Consider the following 16,101-nt stretch of genomic DNA (forward strand, 5'->3'; position numbering starts at 1 on the left):
TCAGGTGTTGTGTCTGGTTTTGACGTTTTTGACATGGATCGTCTTGAAGGCTACTACGACTACATTTAAATTTCGAAACCCCTCTTTTAAATACCTAATTAAAGGTGAAGAGTCTTTATACACTTTCAAACGTCGTACATTAATTTGCTTTGCTTTTAAACCTTCCAAAAATAAAAATCCAAACACTGCACGATGCTTGATTTTTTCTGTTATAAAAAATATTGATGTCGATACTAAATGGCTTGTAAAAAATAAAAGGTGACCGATTGACATGAAACTTCTCATAAGTTCATTTGACGAGTATACCAATATAGCTATTAGGCTCATAGACGTAAGTGACATTGAAATGTTACAGTGTGGATCTTAATGGAGACTAAAGGGGCAATTTGGAACCTTTTCAACCCATATGATAGATTCTCGTACAGCCCAGCCGCTAGATTCTTAATGGTACGCACACCTCCGGGCAGGGAACTATCCGCAATTTTTTTTTCTCCAATTTGAGCCGACGTTCAGTGTAGGTATGTCCCAAGGTTAGACTAACTCTGGCGGCTTAAATCTTAAGTGACACGCGCTTGGCCCCGGAGGTTATGCTTCGCTCGCACGCGGCACTCAGGTATATCATATATCACTTCGGGCTGGCTGCTCTAGTCGAACCTCGCCACGACATCGCCCCGACTAAGCGGCGGTGATCCGCGGCTTTGAATCTACGAAGTTGCGATGCAAAACATCTCATTTAATTTATGAAGCAATTCATTATGTTCCGACGTAAGCGCCTTTTAGCGCCACGGCGGCATGTAGGTGGAGTCCATCCCCCCCTGTCCCGTGCTCAGCGTCCCCACGGAAGGTAACCAGGAGGGTGTACCAAATTAGAAACATTCGATCGACACGAAAACCATCCCGGTTTTCCTAGTGTCCACGAACGCACCGCATTCTTGTGGAGCTAATCTATACATAACAGTGAAATACCAGTGTGTGGGTCTGAGACTGTATGAGTGTCCGTTAAACTTTCGCATCGCGTCATCAAAATAATTTAAAAAACACAGCATAGGACATAGGTATCGGCACCTTCCGGACCGTTCCCCATATGCCATTCGAATACCGGTAATGTGGTAATGTGTGTGCGGCAAATGTTAATGTGTGCAAATGGTAATGGTGTGTAATCACCCAATTATCTCCTGCCGAACTACCGCCTAAGCGGCAGGTCATTGTTCATGCAAATGTGGCGCCCACCCCGTAATGCTTCGCTCGTTTATTCTAATGCACAGCACACCCCCGGGGCAGGACCGGTTGGGGGGCCCACGCATTCCGTGGGTGTTGCTACTAGAAACTTTCGATTCGATTGACGCACCTGCAGTCCAGCGGGAGAGAGAGAGAGAGAGAGAGAGAGAGCTGATGCGAGTTGCTGGCTCCAAAAATTTACTTGCACAACTTGAACGCCGAAGAATTGAACTAATTTGTCGATCGAAGAGAAGCTGACAGAGCTGGTCTTCCCCGGGGACAGAGGACCTCATCCGGCTGACCGGTGCTTCATTCCGGTCCCGAATAAGGTGGAAGGCCGAAGCAAGAAGCATCCCTTTTTGGGGATGGCTGGGGCTTTTATTCGGGATAATTTAATTAGCTGACCGTACCACCAACCACGCTCATAATTGGTCGGAGCTGATGAAGCGCCGTTACGAATTGGTGGTTCTCCGCTTGGTCGCTTCCTTCTCCAGAGACCCAGCACTCTCGCGGTTTGCGGGCTACGGTTTTGGACCAGCCCGCTCTCGATTGTATTCATTAGCCTTTTATGGAGTACCTACGATGCACTGTGCGCGTGGAGCCCACAGCGCGGAGCGGGTTGGAAGATTGGAAGAGGTGATGCCCACAGCACCCAGCAATGCTTTTTTATGCAGGATGGTGCTTTGGTTCTTGTGCTTTAATTGCCCCGCTTGATTGACAGAGGTTGACGTGGATCCAACAACTGCTGCTCCGTAGAAACACACCGTTACAGAAAGCGACAGAGACCAACGTTTGCTCCGGTGTAGGTCAAGATCACGCGGAAGCAGAAGAAGGTGCGGTGGTCGAGCTTCCAGAGTGCTCCAGGTCCATCTGGTAGTTCGCTACTGCGCTAATCTTCGTGCTCCGTCCGGCACAGACACTCACCTGCAGCCACGGTCACATGGGGAAAGAAGTTGGCAGTCTGCAGGAGCAGCACACCCGCCGACAGCTGCAGCCCGTGGGCGATACAATGGATGACGATGCCAATGTAGGTGACGAGCCAGCCCCAGCCGCCTTCCGGGTAGTAGTGCTGCTTCAGCGTGATCAGCTGCCGGAGGTCGGCCACCAGCCGTGCCCCGTACGGAATCTTTAGGTCCGGCTGCCGGTAGCGGTGGTGGTGGTGGTAATGGTGATGATGGTGGTGCCGGTGCCGTCTCGTCCACGAACCATCCGAGCCGTAGCCAAAGTTGTTTAGCCCACCACACGAACCGCTCGCACTCAGTGCCACGCCGGAGTCTTCCCGTGAGCTCAGCAACTGCGGCAACGAGTGGGACCGCTGCAACGCCAGCGGACGCATCGGATCACTATACGAGAACGACATCCTCGTCGTGGTCACTGGCCACGGCCTGGCTGGCCTGGGTGGCTCAACACAAATGTCTTTCGCTCGCCACACCACACCGTGACATCAATCCACGCTAGCCAACTATTATACGTACTTCTCCGTCTGAGTTCTGGCCGTCGTTTCGCCCTATCTTGAACGCTGGATCGTTTGGGTCATTCGAGCGATCCCGAGTGGCCAGCGTGGCTGGCACCGACACTCGCCTCATGCGTACCTAGCCTCATAGCGCTTGCCATGCGCCCCGTCGAAGGAGAGTCAGAGAGGGTACGGGGAGCCTGCAGACCTATATAGTCCAGGCTGGTCCAACAGAACACTAGTACAAGGTTTTTACACGAGTTACTTGGATCCCGAAGACACGCTGCAAACTCTAGGCGAATTGACTTCTAGTGGGACTCCTGGGACGTATAGACATCGTCGTCATCCGCTTCACAGGTCAGCAGGATCTACTAGAAAAGATCTGAGCCATGCTGAAAACTGGCTTTGAAAACGATTCCCACCCCCCCGAGGAGACCCGAGAGACCAGCGTCAGCGTCACATTCTCATCTCCAAAGTCCAAAGTGATAGAGGTGGCACCGTCCATTTAAATGTGTCCGAGAAGAAGTTCTTTCGTTCGGCAGAGCGGCCGGCACGCATCTTCGACGCACACACGCGCGCTGACAGGTTGATTGACACGTGTTGATTGATGAGGGCATTTTCTTTCCCGGACGGGCGATCGGTTTTCCCGGCGCAGTTCGGTGCGCTTAATTGGTGACGACATGGACACTGGACTGGATGGCGGTAGAGGAGGAACAGATGGAGGTAGCGGTGGAGAGGGAGGGTCAGGAGATTGCCGCCGACCGAGAGCGAGCCGAGCCAATTAGTTGGAAGCTGAGCTAGGGAGCGAGGTATTGGGAACGAACCAGCAGCGGCCACTCTCCCTGTCCTGGACGAAAGAAACAAGATCCGGAACAGCACGTATCACTTACACCCCATGCACACACCCATGCAGGGATTGTGGATGTATGGGATCGTTCGTGGGTCCAAAGAGACCAACTCCAGATGGCCCGTCCAAATCAAGAGCGGCTCTAAGTCTCAATGTTCCAATCATCTTTGAGGGTAACCTCATTAGTCGCAGGCCAATAGGCCTGCGCCATTCTGAGTGAGTGATTGGGCCGGTACCTAGACCAGAACTTGAGGTCTCCGGTCCGTGTCTTGAATCCGGCCGATAGTCTGGGACGCCCTGGATACACTGGGAATCCTTTCAAGTCCGGGTCCGGGAACGTTAGCCAAATCCATATGCCATCCCATCTATTATTGCTACTAGAACCCGGAGCAGACCCGGGGTTATTCAGGGTTCGGACTGTCCCCAGCTGTCCCGGGGTTGCGATCGCGATCCTTGCGGATCACTGTACCCCCAACTTTGATGTCGGGCAATCCACAAAACTGCGCGCGCACTCACGCACACCTCACGAACCTCCACAGCACACCAGAGAAACCAGTTTTTTGCACTTGACTCTTTTTTTTTCTCCGAGCGCACATTTTCTGTTACTTTCGCATCGCAGGCATCGTAGCCACGAGCCGTTCCGGTTCGGACCCTCCACTCAACTCCAGCTTCCCCGATGTCGTGGATTTTTCTTTACCTCTTGCGGTTCGCTTCGCGGTGGCTTGTCTTCATCCTTCGAACACACTCGAACGGCTCGAGCCTTCCCGTCCGTCCGGAGCTTTTCGCTTTCACTCGCGGCTCGTAGAGCCCACCCGGTGGGGGGGTACCCCTGGTTTAACCCTCACACGCTCTCTCTCTCTCTCTCTTTCTCTCTATTTCGGCGCGGCTGCCAAAAGCCTCTCGTTGCTTGCCACGAACTTCGGACACGGGGCGACAGGTCTCGCTCCCTCTGACAGCCAGAGGCATACAATCTGAGCGGTGTGGACACTTACAAAATGGCATTCCACCAAATGGCAAAAACCAACGCACGCACGCACATTTATCAAACACTTGGTTGGGTTATCAACACGCTCCGAAGCCAACAACACCCAAACCAGACCAGACCCCGTCTCGAACCGTCGTCCTTCGACACCAGTCCTTCGAGAGGATTCGCTCACCCGCACCCTGGACGGTTCTGGTTGTTTTTCATCGAACACACATACGCGCGCGCACACGCACCCACACGGCTGGACGTTGTGTTACGTCAAATGTCAACAACAAATTGCCGGAGGGGCAAAACAAACTCCCGGACGACGACAATGACCTCATCCGAAGACGACGCATCGCGTACTACTGGATGGCGCGCTGGCGCTGCCACCCGTTCGCTCGGATAAACCACCAGGAACCCCCCACCACCGTCTCCGTCTACGCTCACGCACACAGACGCAGACAGTGTTCCGTTCTCTTCGGGTCGACGACGGCGGCGGCGGCTCCAAAAATAATCGTCGCCCTCCGAGAAGCGCACGGCCACGCACGCACGCACGCACGAACGCAGCTGATTGAGAAAAGCATCCAGCATCCACCCCACACACACGCGCAAAAGTGATCGTACGAACGCAAGTGTGTCAGAAAGTATCAAACTCTAAACATTTCACTTCACCTTTCGATCGTCTCGTCTAGCTCTAGGTGTGGGGACTAATGGACTTGTGTGGCTTGCCCTCCCGCTGCTACTAGGCCTCTACCGCTCGTGATAAGTCAATGAGTCACCGGGTCAATGGTAATCTCTGTGTTGCTTTCTGTAACGGTGTGTTTTTGACGGGCGATGTTTTCGCGTCAACGTACCCCTGCATTTCAAAACAATATTTAACAGGTTTTCAATAGTCCGATTTACGTCAAATATGCATCATTTTGTTGGAAAATTTATTGCCTGTTTAGAAATGCCTTCATATTGCCTCTCGTTTTTTAGAAGGTTTAGTCTTTATTGCCGAAAAACTCGAGCAATTCATTTTCATAATCCTTTTTTGATCTCAGCTTTTCGTCACTCAGGAAATTGTGTAAAGCGCGAAAAAGGTGTCATTCGCTTGGTGCACGCTTAGACCACGATCATTTTCACACAGTGTTGTCGTTTGAATTCCATTCCTCATCCCCAATACCCATCCGCTTAAGAAATGGTTCGATTTCATTCCGTTAGGCCAAAATGGTTCAGATGAAAATTCGGGCCATCATGTTTTTTGGTGTAAAACTTTGATTATTTCTGTGATTTTATCGATATTTTCGATGATGTCTATGTGAGGTGCATCTTTAACATCGAAAATAACTAAAACGGGTCGACCAACCAAAGTTTCACGTAGCCAGCTGTTAGATTATTGGCACCATAAACATTTCGCAAAATTACAGCGGTCCATCTTTCATTTTCGCCTTTTTCAAAGAAAATTTGTAAAATGAACCGAATTTTTCTTAGTTGACCTCCATTGTTCACACTAATATATTAGAATTATTAGGCCCCCCTACGTGAGATGAGAAATGGAACACCTTACCTTATTCTTACTACAACCACGCGGTAGAAGCGATTCATACTAAATCTCTGTTTCTCGTGATTAGACCAACCAAATTACTAGCTCTTTAATCTCGGGTACGATTCGGAGGGATGGGATGTGCTGAAATTTCACCACAACATGGAGCAGTTCCGGTACGAAAAAAGGATATGTACGATGTGGTTCGGAAATTCTGGCGAAAAGCTCCGGAGACACACACGCAAGGAGCAGTGACTATGAGAAGCCTCCCAAAAGCCTCGAAAGCGTCGAAAGCGTTCCGGTGTGGAGCTTGTCAAGTGTAAGTTCATCGATGGAGAGCCAAAAATTACTGTTCGAAGAACGAGCATTGGAGTTACTCTTGTGGTAAGACCGGCCGCAAATGAAAAACAATTGCAAATGTGTTGAGGAACAGCTGCCAGAAACCAAACCAAGCTCTTGGTGTTGGTTTATTCAACTCAGCTTTCCCTGTAATTCACTATCCTTTATTTTTTTACTATCCACTATTTTTCAGATGCACTTTACAACCTTTTTTCAGATAGGTTTCAGATACTTATTGCTATGATTCTAAAACTTAGACTCCTATTATCGGCTATCACTCAGAAAATTCAAACATTTGTTATAATCTTCCCTGTTTTAAGGGCATTTTCAGGGTAGTTCAAGTTCACACCAAAAACAAAACAGCAAAATCGAAGTGCTGGTGACTGTTAATTTGCGTCTGTGTCTGTGGCTGGACGAAAGGTAACCATTTTAGCGGCATGATGCTACCCTGGAAAATGTGACCTCATAATATGCAGAGATGCAGTGCGCGGCACACATTGATGTCGCGGCACGGGAAAGGCGACGTCGGCGTGTCCCACTTTTCGCGTCTCCACGGTTTGCACACCGAAACATATTGACCACTGACGAGTTCCAAAGCATGGAAAATAGGCGGATGGGGAGCGCTGGAATCCGAGAGCGGCTCCATTTGCGACCCTAGGCCCCCTAGTAATTGATGGCGCATTCGCTCAGTTTTGGGTTTCGCGGCAGCTTCGACCAGTACCAGTGGTTCGAGATTTTATCGCTCAAGCCGCAATTGCATAAGGTTCTTTCTTTTTCTCTTCCCCGCATCAGCTATGCCAATCCACTCAGCGAAGCCCGCCTCCGTTGCAGGGAGGGAGTTTAATTGGGAAAACGCTACGAGCTGGGGTCTATGGGTCAATAAGTTCTCAAGATCGACTCATCGACGATGTCTTTTTTTAATAACTCCACACGGTTTTTAGAAAGTTGTTACCTAAGGCTTTTAAGAACTTTTCATATTATTTTACTATTTTCACGCACGTTATCACAGAACAAACAATAGCCAAATAGAATGAGTCGAACTTTGAACGGACTTCGACCGCCCTAACTACGAACTTTTTTATTATTTTATGATCTTAATATGATTATGATGATTATTACCTACGTATTATTTAATGGCAAAAAATCGAACATAAAACGTGGGTAGCATATAAATACGGCCCAGTCCCACTATGAGGAAAAGGCGGTCATAAACCAACTTTAAAAAGTATGTAAAAATAAAATCTAAATCGAGGAGCAATAATAATAATTCGTTACTTATCATGCTTGAACACGGGTATTACGCATAAAATGTTGAATCCAAAACCAAAACACATGCAAAGAAAACAAAAACGTTTAAATAATACTAATTCTAGATAATAGATTCTTTCTTAAAACGAATATGACCGCCTATTTTATACACATTTCCCACAGTGAGTTTATAGAAAACGTGAATCATGAAACATTTCACCATACGAGAGCACACTAGCTGCTTGCCCTATTCGCCGCAGGGAGCGCTACTATCGTACTCATAAACCCAATCCAAGCAGTTCTGCTCGAATTCTGCTCGATTAGCCGTGTTTTTCACCATATTTTGTCCAAACCACAATCTATCTTACTCCGCCACTAAAACAGTGTGACGAACGACGGTTTTGAAAACAAATAATAAAAATTTACTCATTCGCGATATTTCTGCGCACGTGCGGGAGAGAGCTATATGGCTTTCAAAAATATAAGAAGTTTAAAAATTACGAAGCTCGAATCAGTCAACACGAATGCGTATGCTAGACCAATGCGCCAAGGGCACGGGCTCGGGCATGTCTCCTTTTTAAGGAGCGCGCTAGACTAGAGACCTCCGAGGACCATCTACTTCAAGTACAGTCAGATGCTGGCCTATGATGATCACATAAACATTACATTTCGAAGGCGCAGTGCAATGTGATGCAATGTTGGATTCGTCGATTCTGTTCAGCTATCCGTCAAGATTGTGAATATCGGCCATTAGATTTTTTCACCAATAAGGACCAAGACGGACCTCTATCAGCGAGGCATTATGAAAATACCTGTAAAAAGGCAACAAAATGTGGCATCTTCATCTTAAATAAAGCTTTGAATTCCAGCGCAACCATAATCGGTTCAGTTCTGTCTTCTCCATCCAAATATAATCTTTTCGAAACTGGAAAAAAACCCCCTGAGTTACGCTATAAATTGCGTACAGCGTGTCGATGGGCACCGCAGCATAACTCACGGATTTCGGAGCCCTAAAAGCCGCCCCAGCCTAACGGGGGAAGGATGCTGAACATACAATTGCGTCCGCTCACCCCCCGGGGGGAGTGGCACGCAAAGTTATGAGTCGTGCGGCCCGACCGGACCAATTATGGGCGACGTTGGCCCATCGCCAGCGTAGTTTGTCAGCTTTGGTCCGGTTGCGGCGGGGCCACGATATAAATCTTGAACGATTAAACCTTATTTCGCACCACCCGTTCTCCGGTGCGCTTAGCCGAACCCCCAGCTTGTCGTTGCGGTTGTTGCTGGTGGCGAAAGTTAACTCCCGGGCAGGCAGAGTCCGGGGAGAAAAATGACATTCCACATTCAACAAAGCTACAGCTCCGCTCATTTACATGACCGTTTCGCTTGCGACTTCCGCCCCAAGAAGGCTGTGACGCGATCGTTGAATGACGATCCTGGGCCCGCTGGTGGAAAGCGAATTTTTTGGTCCACAGAGGATGGGTATCGGTATCGTGTCCGCAGGCACTCGAGAGTCGAAAGCCGACAAGGAGTCGCGCGAAATGGATGTGCATTGATTATTTAATTGCACAATTACACGCCCCTCACGTAATCATTTGTATTCCTTCTTCATATATCCTACCACCGAGAGGCGCGCGCGCGCCTTCGATAGGCCGCCTGGCGAAAACCTGCGGGCCCGCACACGCCCGTTAAATAGGGTGTTATAACCGTAATCTGATGGTTTTCATGCGATCGAACGAGAGAGAGAGAGTGAGAGAAGGAAAGAGACGGAAAACACGGGAAAGAAAGAGAAGTGTTTTTGCCTTTTGCGTGAGCCTTTCGCATTCGCGGCAGGCACACGCGGCAGGCCTTAGCAAACTGAAATTAACTCACGCCTAAAGTTAGGCAATCGTCAAAGATTGCGCATGATGGCCTGTTACTTTTATCGCGGTGCCTTTTGACAGTGATACGCCGATGGCATCGGCACACACTGTGCCACGTCCAACGAGGACGAGAATGATCCGTTACTCATCTCACTTGTTGACAGTTTAATTGCCAAAAATGAAAGCCACTCTGCACCTGTGGAGGTGATTTGGTGAATATCGAAGGTAATTGAATATTGCGTCGCCGTGAACGGGAGAGACTGTCAGCAGCCCGAGCCATTCATTCGTTGTGGTTTCGCGTTGCGTCCTGCCTGACGCGGGTTAATGCCACACGCGGTATCAATGGAGGGTGTTCGAACCATCGTCTTTCCGTTCTCCGCTGTCTGCGAGGCCAGCACGCACATGATGATGCCGGTGGTGACGGCACCAAACACCTTGTTTTTGTTTCAGGCAGAAGGCAGCCCCAAATCAGTGTCAGTCTATTTTGCCAACCTGTTACGTAGACGTACGGCTACGGGCTCAAAGCACAAGGCCGAAAGACGGTGGCAAAACGAAAGACGGTGTATTAAATGCGGCCGCACACATCTTAATGACATCTTATAAATTAAAAGATCCTCTAATGAGATTACGGCTGCGGTGACGACGCCGGCGGACTCTCGCGCGAAAGTCGCCAGGTCTGGCAGGTCTTCGGGCTGGTGTTTTTCGCTTCATTTGTAACGCGCTCGCCCGAGTGAAAGGTCCTGGCCGCGGAAGGTTCATTTTCAAGTTAAATGACGTGGGCAGAAAATGCTACAGTCCTGTGGAGCCCAAGGATCAACAAACGGGCCAAAATTCCCGAAGAAAGCCAGGGAATGCGGATGCACTTTGCCAACTTTGTGTTGTTTGAACGTTCTTGAGTAAGGTCGCCACGACTTTGGTGTCGGCCGGACCCCCGGCCCCCCGGAGTCAAGGTCCGGTCCGGCTGGGCCCTAAGAGGCCTCCATGTCTCGACTTCTCAACTTCCGAGACCTAATGGTTTTGGAAGTCAACGCGAAGGTACGCGGTGGCGTGATTACGGGCTGATTACCGTGCATTAGGCCACCGATACCAATTAGAAGCTAATGTTTGTGATCCTGCGCCAGTAGACGTAGCTCTCGATATGGAAAGTTTAATGGCGGCGATGGCGCTGCGTACACGGTGGCCACGCGCGCGCGCGCCCCAAAAGAAATAAACCGCCGTCGTCCGCGTCCACCCGAATTAGGATAACGACCGTGACCGCGTACTTCGTTTTTAAATTACCGAGGCCGCGAAGCACGATGATGGTGATGTGGATTCCGTAGGCTGCAAATGGACCAGCCGAAAAAAAAAAAATGCAAATGCGAATCAAGCAGACAGGCGACCAAAACGGAGAAAAGACCGGGTGAGCGAGAGAGAGATAGATGGTGGGCGCTGAAAATGAAATAATTTTATGACAAATAGTATCACATAAAAACCTACTGGGCCTATTAACAACCATCCCCACATCGGCCCTCCGTCGGCTGCCTAAGGGCCCTCTTGGCGGGCACTTCATTGACACAGCGCCACCACAACCATTTGTCACTGTCAGTATCGGTGGTGCGATAGAAAAAGGGTGCCCTCTTTTTGGCGACCGAAGCCTCTGATCATGTCTCCGCACTACGCTGCCTGCCTACCCCGCGCGTGCAGAGATGTCGGATGGGCTGTCGGACTTCGGGGACGGACCACGGGAGTTCGCTGGGAACAGGAGCACATGCCGCGTAATCGCGCTGTATTGCTCAACTTTCGAGTTGTTACCGAATTCTACACCTATCCAAGGTCACAGACGATGGACATAGAAACCGAGCCGAGGTGATACCGGTAGTGATAGGTCTACAGGCGGCAACTGTTCAAACTGTAATTCTTCATTTCAGTAGTTCGGAGTAGTTAGTAAGAATTCTCTCTACCTGAGCGGCTGTTATTGTCGGAGCAAGAGCCCTGACACTGTCATGAAAGGCACTTTCGTTGTTCGAGTACCAGCACATGGGCTGAAAAGTACCGAGTCAAACACAGAATTATATTAATAATATTAATTTAGTGTCAGAAGTGGGATAGTGCTAGGCCTTAGTGAAGGGCAGCAATCGTCCAGCTAGTTTCGTATTTTAACGGGCAGATCTTGAGTGCTGTTAAAGCTGCGTGAAAAACTGCGTGGAGTTTGGCTGCGGATCACTAGTTCGAAGCACTGTGTACGTTGTGTCATCGAGATGCCGATGCGGAGGAGTGAAGGCGGTTCTAATGGCGGATCTGACGGATTAAGTGGCAGGGCCGAAATAGCTCAGTTGGGAGAGCGTTAGACTGACGATCTAAAGGTCCCCGGTTCAATCCCGGGTCGGGTCATCCGACAAAGAAGAAATAGAATTTTGAGGAGTTGTTAGAGGAATCTCAACTTCGAGAATAGATATATGTATGTCGGTCAGGAAAGGCCGAATGGTAAAGCATGTGTGTGTTGGTGAGAGAGAGACTGAGAGTGGCGCCGCGGGGGGACTGAGAAGAGTCCCAGCGGCGTCACTCGACAGTCGGCCGGGGATGCCAAACTGAAAAGAAGTACTTTGTCAATTTACACTCTCCTACCTTTTTTATCCATTCTCACATTAATATAATTTTGTACTTCCTTCATATGTGACTGTACTTACTTCATATGTGATTGAATTCAATAGGTCGCTTTTTTTTTTAACAAGCCATTTAGTATCGACGCGTCACAGTATATTTTACAATGGAAAAAAATCAAGCATCTTACAATGATTGACCTTTTGATTTTGGAAGGTTTAAAAGCAAAGTAAATTTATGAACGACTATTAAAAGTGTATAGGGACTCTTCGCCTTCAATTAGGGGGTTAAAAGGGGGTATCTGAGTTTAAACATGGTCCGACTAGCCTTCAAGGCGATCCACATTCAAAAAGTTCAAAAAACAGACAAAACATTGAGCAGTATAACCAATATTTTTACTAAAGAAAGCTCTGTGCAAAATGGGTGTCACATTTGCTAAACATGGAACAAGAGCATTTTGAAGTTTTTTAAATAAAATCCATGAATTAAACTTCGAATTGTTGGAATATCCACCGTATTCACAAGATTTGGCCCCTAGCGACTTCATTATCAGACCAAAAAAAAATTATGCGTAAAAAGCATTTTTTCGTCTCGTATGAAGAGGTTCGATCACTGAAACTAACTCCTTTGTTAGGATAGAAGATGGATTATTCTACAAAAAAAGGTATCCAAATGAGTAGAGCTGGGGAATGATTGTGGCTGGCTCTTGAAGGATACTGCGTTGATGAATGTAAAAGTTAAAAAAAAACAAGCCACGTTTTCCTACTGAGGCGCAGGACTTTTCAGCCCAAGTTCGTTGGTCACCATGATCTAACTTAAAGCGTTTGGCAAATTAGAGTGCTGTACAAAATTACAAGTGCCGAAATGACAAATGTCAAACGAATACTCGGGAAATGATTAGAAGTTTGTGGACAATGCCTGGCCTGCCAGAGTTATTCACCTACGGCCTGTCACGTGTTGGGTGCGCTGTTGACCTCTCAGAACATTCAACGTGCCACACCTAGTTAGTGCGCGCGAGTGTCCTCCTACGACACACACCTCCACCACCCGCGGCCATCGTTATCGTTGATTTATCCGATCCGCGAGCCGGAAGGACAACCGTAACCAAGGAGCTGCTGGAGATATGTAGGACGTAGCCTCTCTATCGGGCATTCCACTTCGCTAGTAGTAGTTGGGATTTAATGTCGGCTGTCACCTAACGACTCTATGTGAAGTTCGAACGGGGTCTGTCGCCACTGCCACTCGTTCCGCCACCTCGCCCTGACTCTGCTACTTCTTTGCGGTATGCGATAAAGAAATCATCGACTGCGCGCCCTCGTCCTATTCGCGCGCGCTCGTACATAAAATACCCCTAACGCCCCCCCACCCCCCCCCCCCCCCGATGATATGTCCCTGATCCACCACTTGTCCTTTCGTTCGTCCCCGTATCCTGCTCTTCTATTTCGTCGCTTGATGCGCTTCTTCTTGAAGAAGGACGACGACGACCAACACAAGTGAGTGCGCGCCGGGCCGGGACGATTAAGGCCCCGATTTCTATCGCTTGCTCTCTCTCTCTCCCCCCGCCCCCTCCCCTCTCTTTCTTTCTTTCTTTCCTCATTTGCACCGCCCACCCGCCCGCCCGCCCGCCAGTCAGAAAAGGATAATTGGCAATTTTGTTCAGGCGCGCGCAATCAACGAGCAGTTGACAGCGTCATTAATTTTTTCCCTCCCCAAAAACCATTTTGATGCCAACACTCTGTGCATCATCGCCCTCGCGTCTCGCGTGCATATGCGCCCTACAACACTGCGTGGCCTTCTCTCTACACTCTTGACTCTTGCTCCTTTGCCTTAGGGACGCCGCCAGGTTTTGTTTATCCCATTTTCGATCCTCTCTCTCTCTCTCTCTCTCTCTCTCTCTTTCTCTCTCTCTCTGTCTCTCGGTCGCTGTCTCACACACTCTAGTCTCGTGTTGATCTTCTTGCAGTGCTTCGCTTCCTCGACCTACCACTACTCGGGGACGGGTCGCTCCAAATGATCGACTGCTCCCCGCTCGGTTCGCTCGGTATCGGACCTCGCAAATCGAAGGACACGTTGAATTGGAGCACGTCCCGCTTCGGGGTTGTGCAATTAATTTCCCACCACGCTCCTGCGGGAGCGAGGGAAGCAGGAGAGCGGGGGGAGGGGGGAGGGGATGCTTTGGGCGAAAAAAAAGGGTCCCCCCTTTAATGGGATGTGCGGATAATGCAAATAAATAAATTAATCACAATCATCGACATCTCGCGCGGGGGCCGCCTGTTGGGGGGAGTTGCGGGGAGTTGGGCACCCCGGAACCCGGAACCCCTCAACCCCTGCCGCACCAGAACGGCCACAAGCCGGCCGGGACCTCGATCGTTCCACCTCAGCTCCGGCAACGCGAAATTCGCGAAAACGACTCGACATGACAAGACAAGACTTTTCTGACAGCTTTTTTTGGTGGCCGGTTGACAGCACGGTTTGCTTGCCCGCAGAAAATCCAGGTCCAGGTATGATGAAGTTGCGGAGTGCTGGGGGGGCACCGTCGACGATCGTCGATTGATTTATCAACCGCGTCTGGCGCACGCGTTGGGACCGACTAGTTCGACCCAAAGACAATGGTCCCGAAGTACCGTCAAGATGATCCGTCAAGTGTTTGGATTTTGGACCGAACTACCGCTTACTTGACTTTTGAAAGCGTCACACTTCATTCTGAAATTTGACATTTACCAAATGTGATGGGATCCAAATTAGACCATTTCTGACGAGGGTTTGAACTGATAATGGATCTTTTAATGAATTAAAGGGCCGCGACCGCGAGATATCGCTCGGACTTAGCTAGGTCGACGGGGAAACAACTAGTAACGACTTTACAGATGGCATCCCCGAACGGGCATACCTGAGTGGCCAGAAATATTGACAGCGATGAGCAGAGAGCGGGCAGGTTATTTCCGTTAAACAAGCCGCCCGTGTCACACACTCGTCGGTGTCGGTCGTCGGCCGCTCGTCCGAGGAATTTATCGCATGGCACACGCTGACGGTGGCTGACCCGACGCCGACGAGACGACAGAGCCCCAGCCTGAGCAAACGACGTGTGAACTGATAAGCGGCATCAACTTTGGTTTTCCTGTAGTTTTTCTTTTGTTGGTGTGAACCGAACGCCGAGCGTCGCTTTGACGTTTGTTGCTGTTGACAGTTGCTGGTCGCACCCGAAGCAGGTGTCGGGCACGGTGCGGCGGGCGAATCGTGAAGTGGTGTGATACGACACAAAACTGACAGGAACAAACACGAACGATCCAGAGCACGGTGATGTACGAGAAAAGACCAGCGATTCGATGCGAGTATAACACCGAACGTAACATTTCGAAGGATACTCTTGGGAGATCAAAAACTAGACGTCCCCGAGAGTTACGACCTAGTCCTTTTCAGACAGTTAACAGAACGGGAGAGGGAGGGAGAGAGAGAAAGCGCTAAGGGGGGTTTCCGGATCCGTTATCCTTCTCGTTTCTTTTGTGTGCCAGGACCTTCTGTCAGTGCGGTCAAGATCATCAATTATGTACACCGTGTATTCGGTGTGATAACGAGTAAAGGAAAGTAAAATCAAATAAAAAGGAACCATGACGATAGGGCGAACCAAGAATAATCCTCAATTCTTCATCCTATTTCAACGACCATCCCAGAGGTCCCGGGTGTGCTTCCTCTCTCTCGGATGCTGGGTTCTTGTTGTTGTTCTTGTTGCGCATACCCCAGCAACCAACGTTCGAACCAACATTCACCACCATTCACCACCGTATCTCGAAAGGGTTTCACACGAGTCTGCCGGGTGTTATTGTTTTGCTTTTGCCTCGCCCCTTTACATAGCGGCCCCCTCTCGGCCCCATCACTTCACATCCCCCCCCACCGATTTGGGAATTCATTAATGTGTCGGTTTTGTGGCGCGATCAGCGCGCGCTCAATGGTGGCGAAATCAGCCAGAAGAAGTAGGGCAAGAATAACGGATGGAACATGGAAGAGGTGTTAAATTGTGGCCTGTGCCGGGGATGCTACTGCGCCGGGGTCCCCGACCCCGGGTAT

The 16,101-nt window shown here is 49.5% G+C and overlaps 1 protein-coding gene and 1 non-coding gene across 2 annotated transcripts; one reads left to right on the top strand and one right to left on the bottom strand.

Moving 5' to 3' along the window:
* Positions 1 to 2,107: 2,107 nt before the first annotated feature.
* On the bottom strand, positions 2,108 to 2,578 carry LOC131213344 (uncharacterized). The gene has a single exon (XM_058207371.1). It carries the CDS (start codon positions 2,576 to 2,578, stop codon positions 2,108 to 2,110), a length of 471 nt encoding a protein of 156 aa, XP_058063354.1.
* Positions 2,579 to 11,751: 9,173 nt separating this feature from the next.
* On the top strand, positions 11,752 to 11,826 carry Trnav-gac (transfer RNA valine (anticodon GAC)). Its single transcript has one exon. It is a non-coding gene; the product is annotated as a tRNA-Val (tRNA).
* Positions 11,827 to 16,101: the final 4,275 nt, after the last annotated feature.

This window comes from Anopheles bellator, chromosome X, assembly GCF_943735745.2.
Source record: "Anopheles bellator chromosome X, idAnoBellAS_SP24_06.2, whole genome shotgun sequence".
Taxonomy (NCBI): Eukaryota; Metazoa; Arthropoda; class Insecta; order Diptera; family Culicidae; genus Anopheles; species Anopheles bellator.

Bases quoted from the DNA above. Each gene is read 5' to 3' on its own strand.
- LOC131213344 (XM_058207371.1), bottom strand. From the start codon at position 2,578: ATGTCGTTCTCGTATAGTGATCCGATGCGTCCGCTGGCGTTGCAGCGG.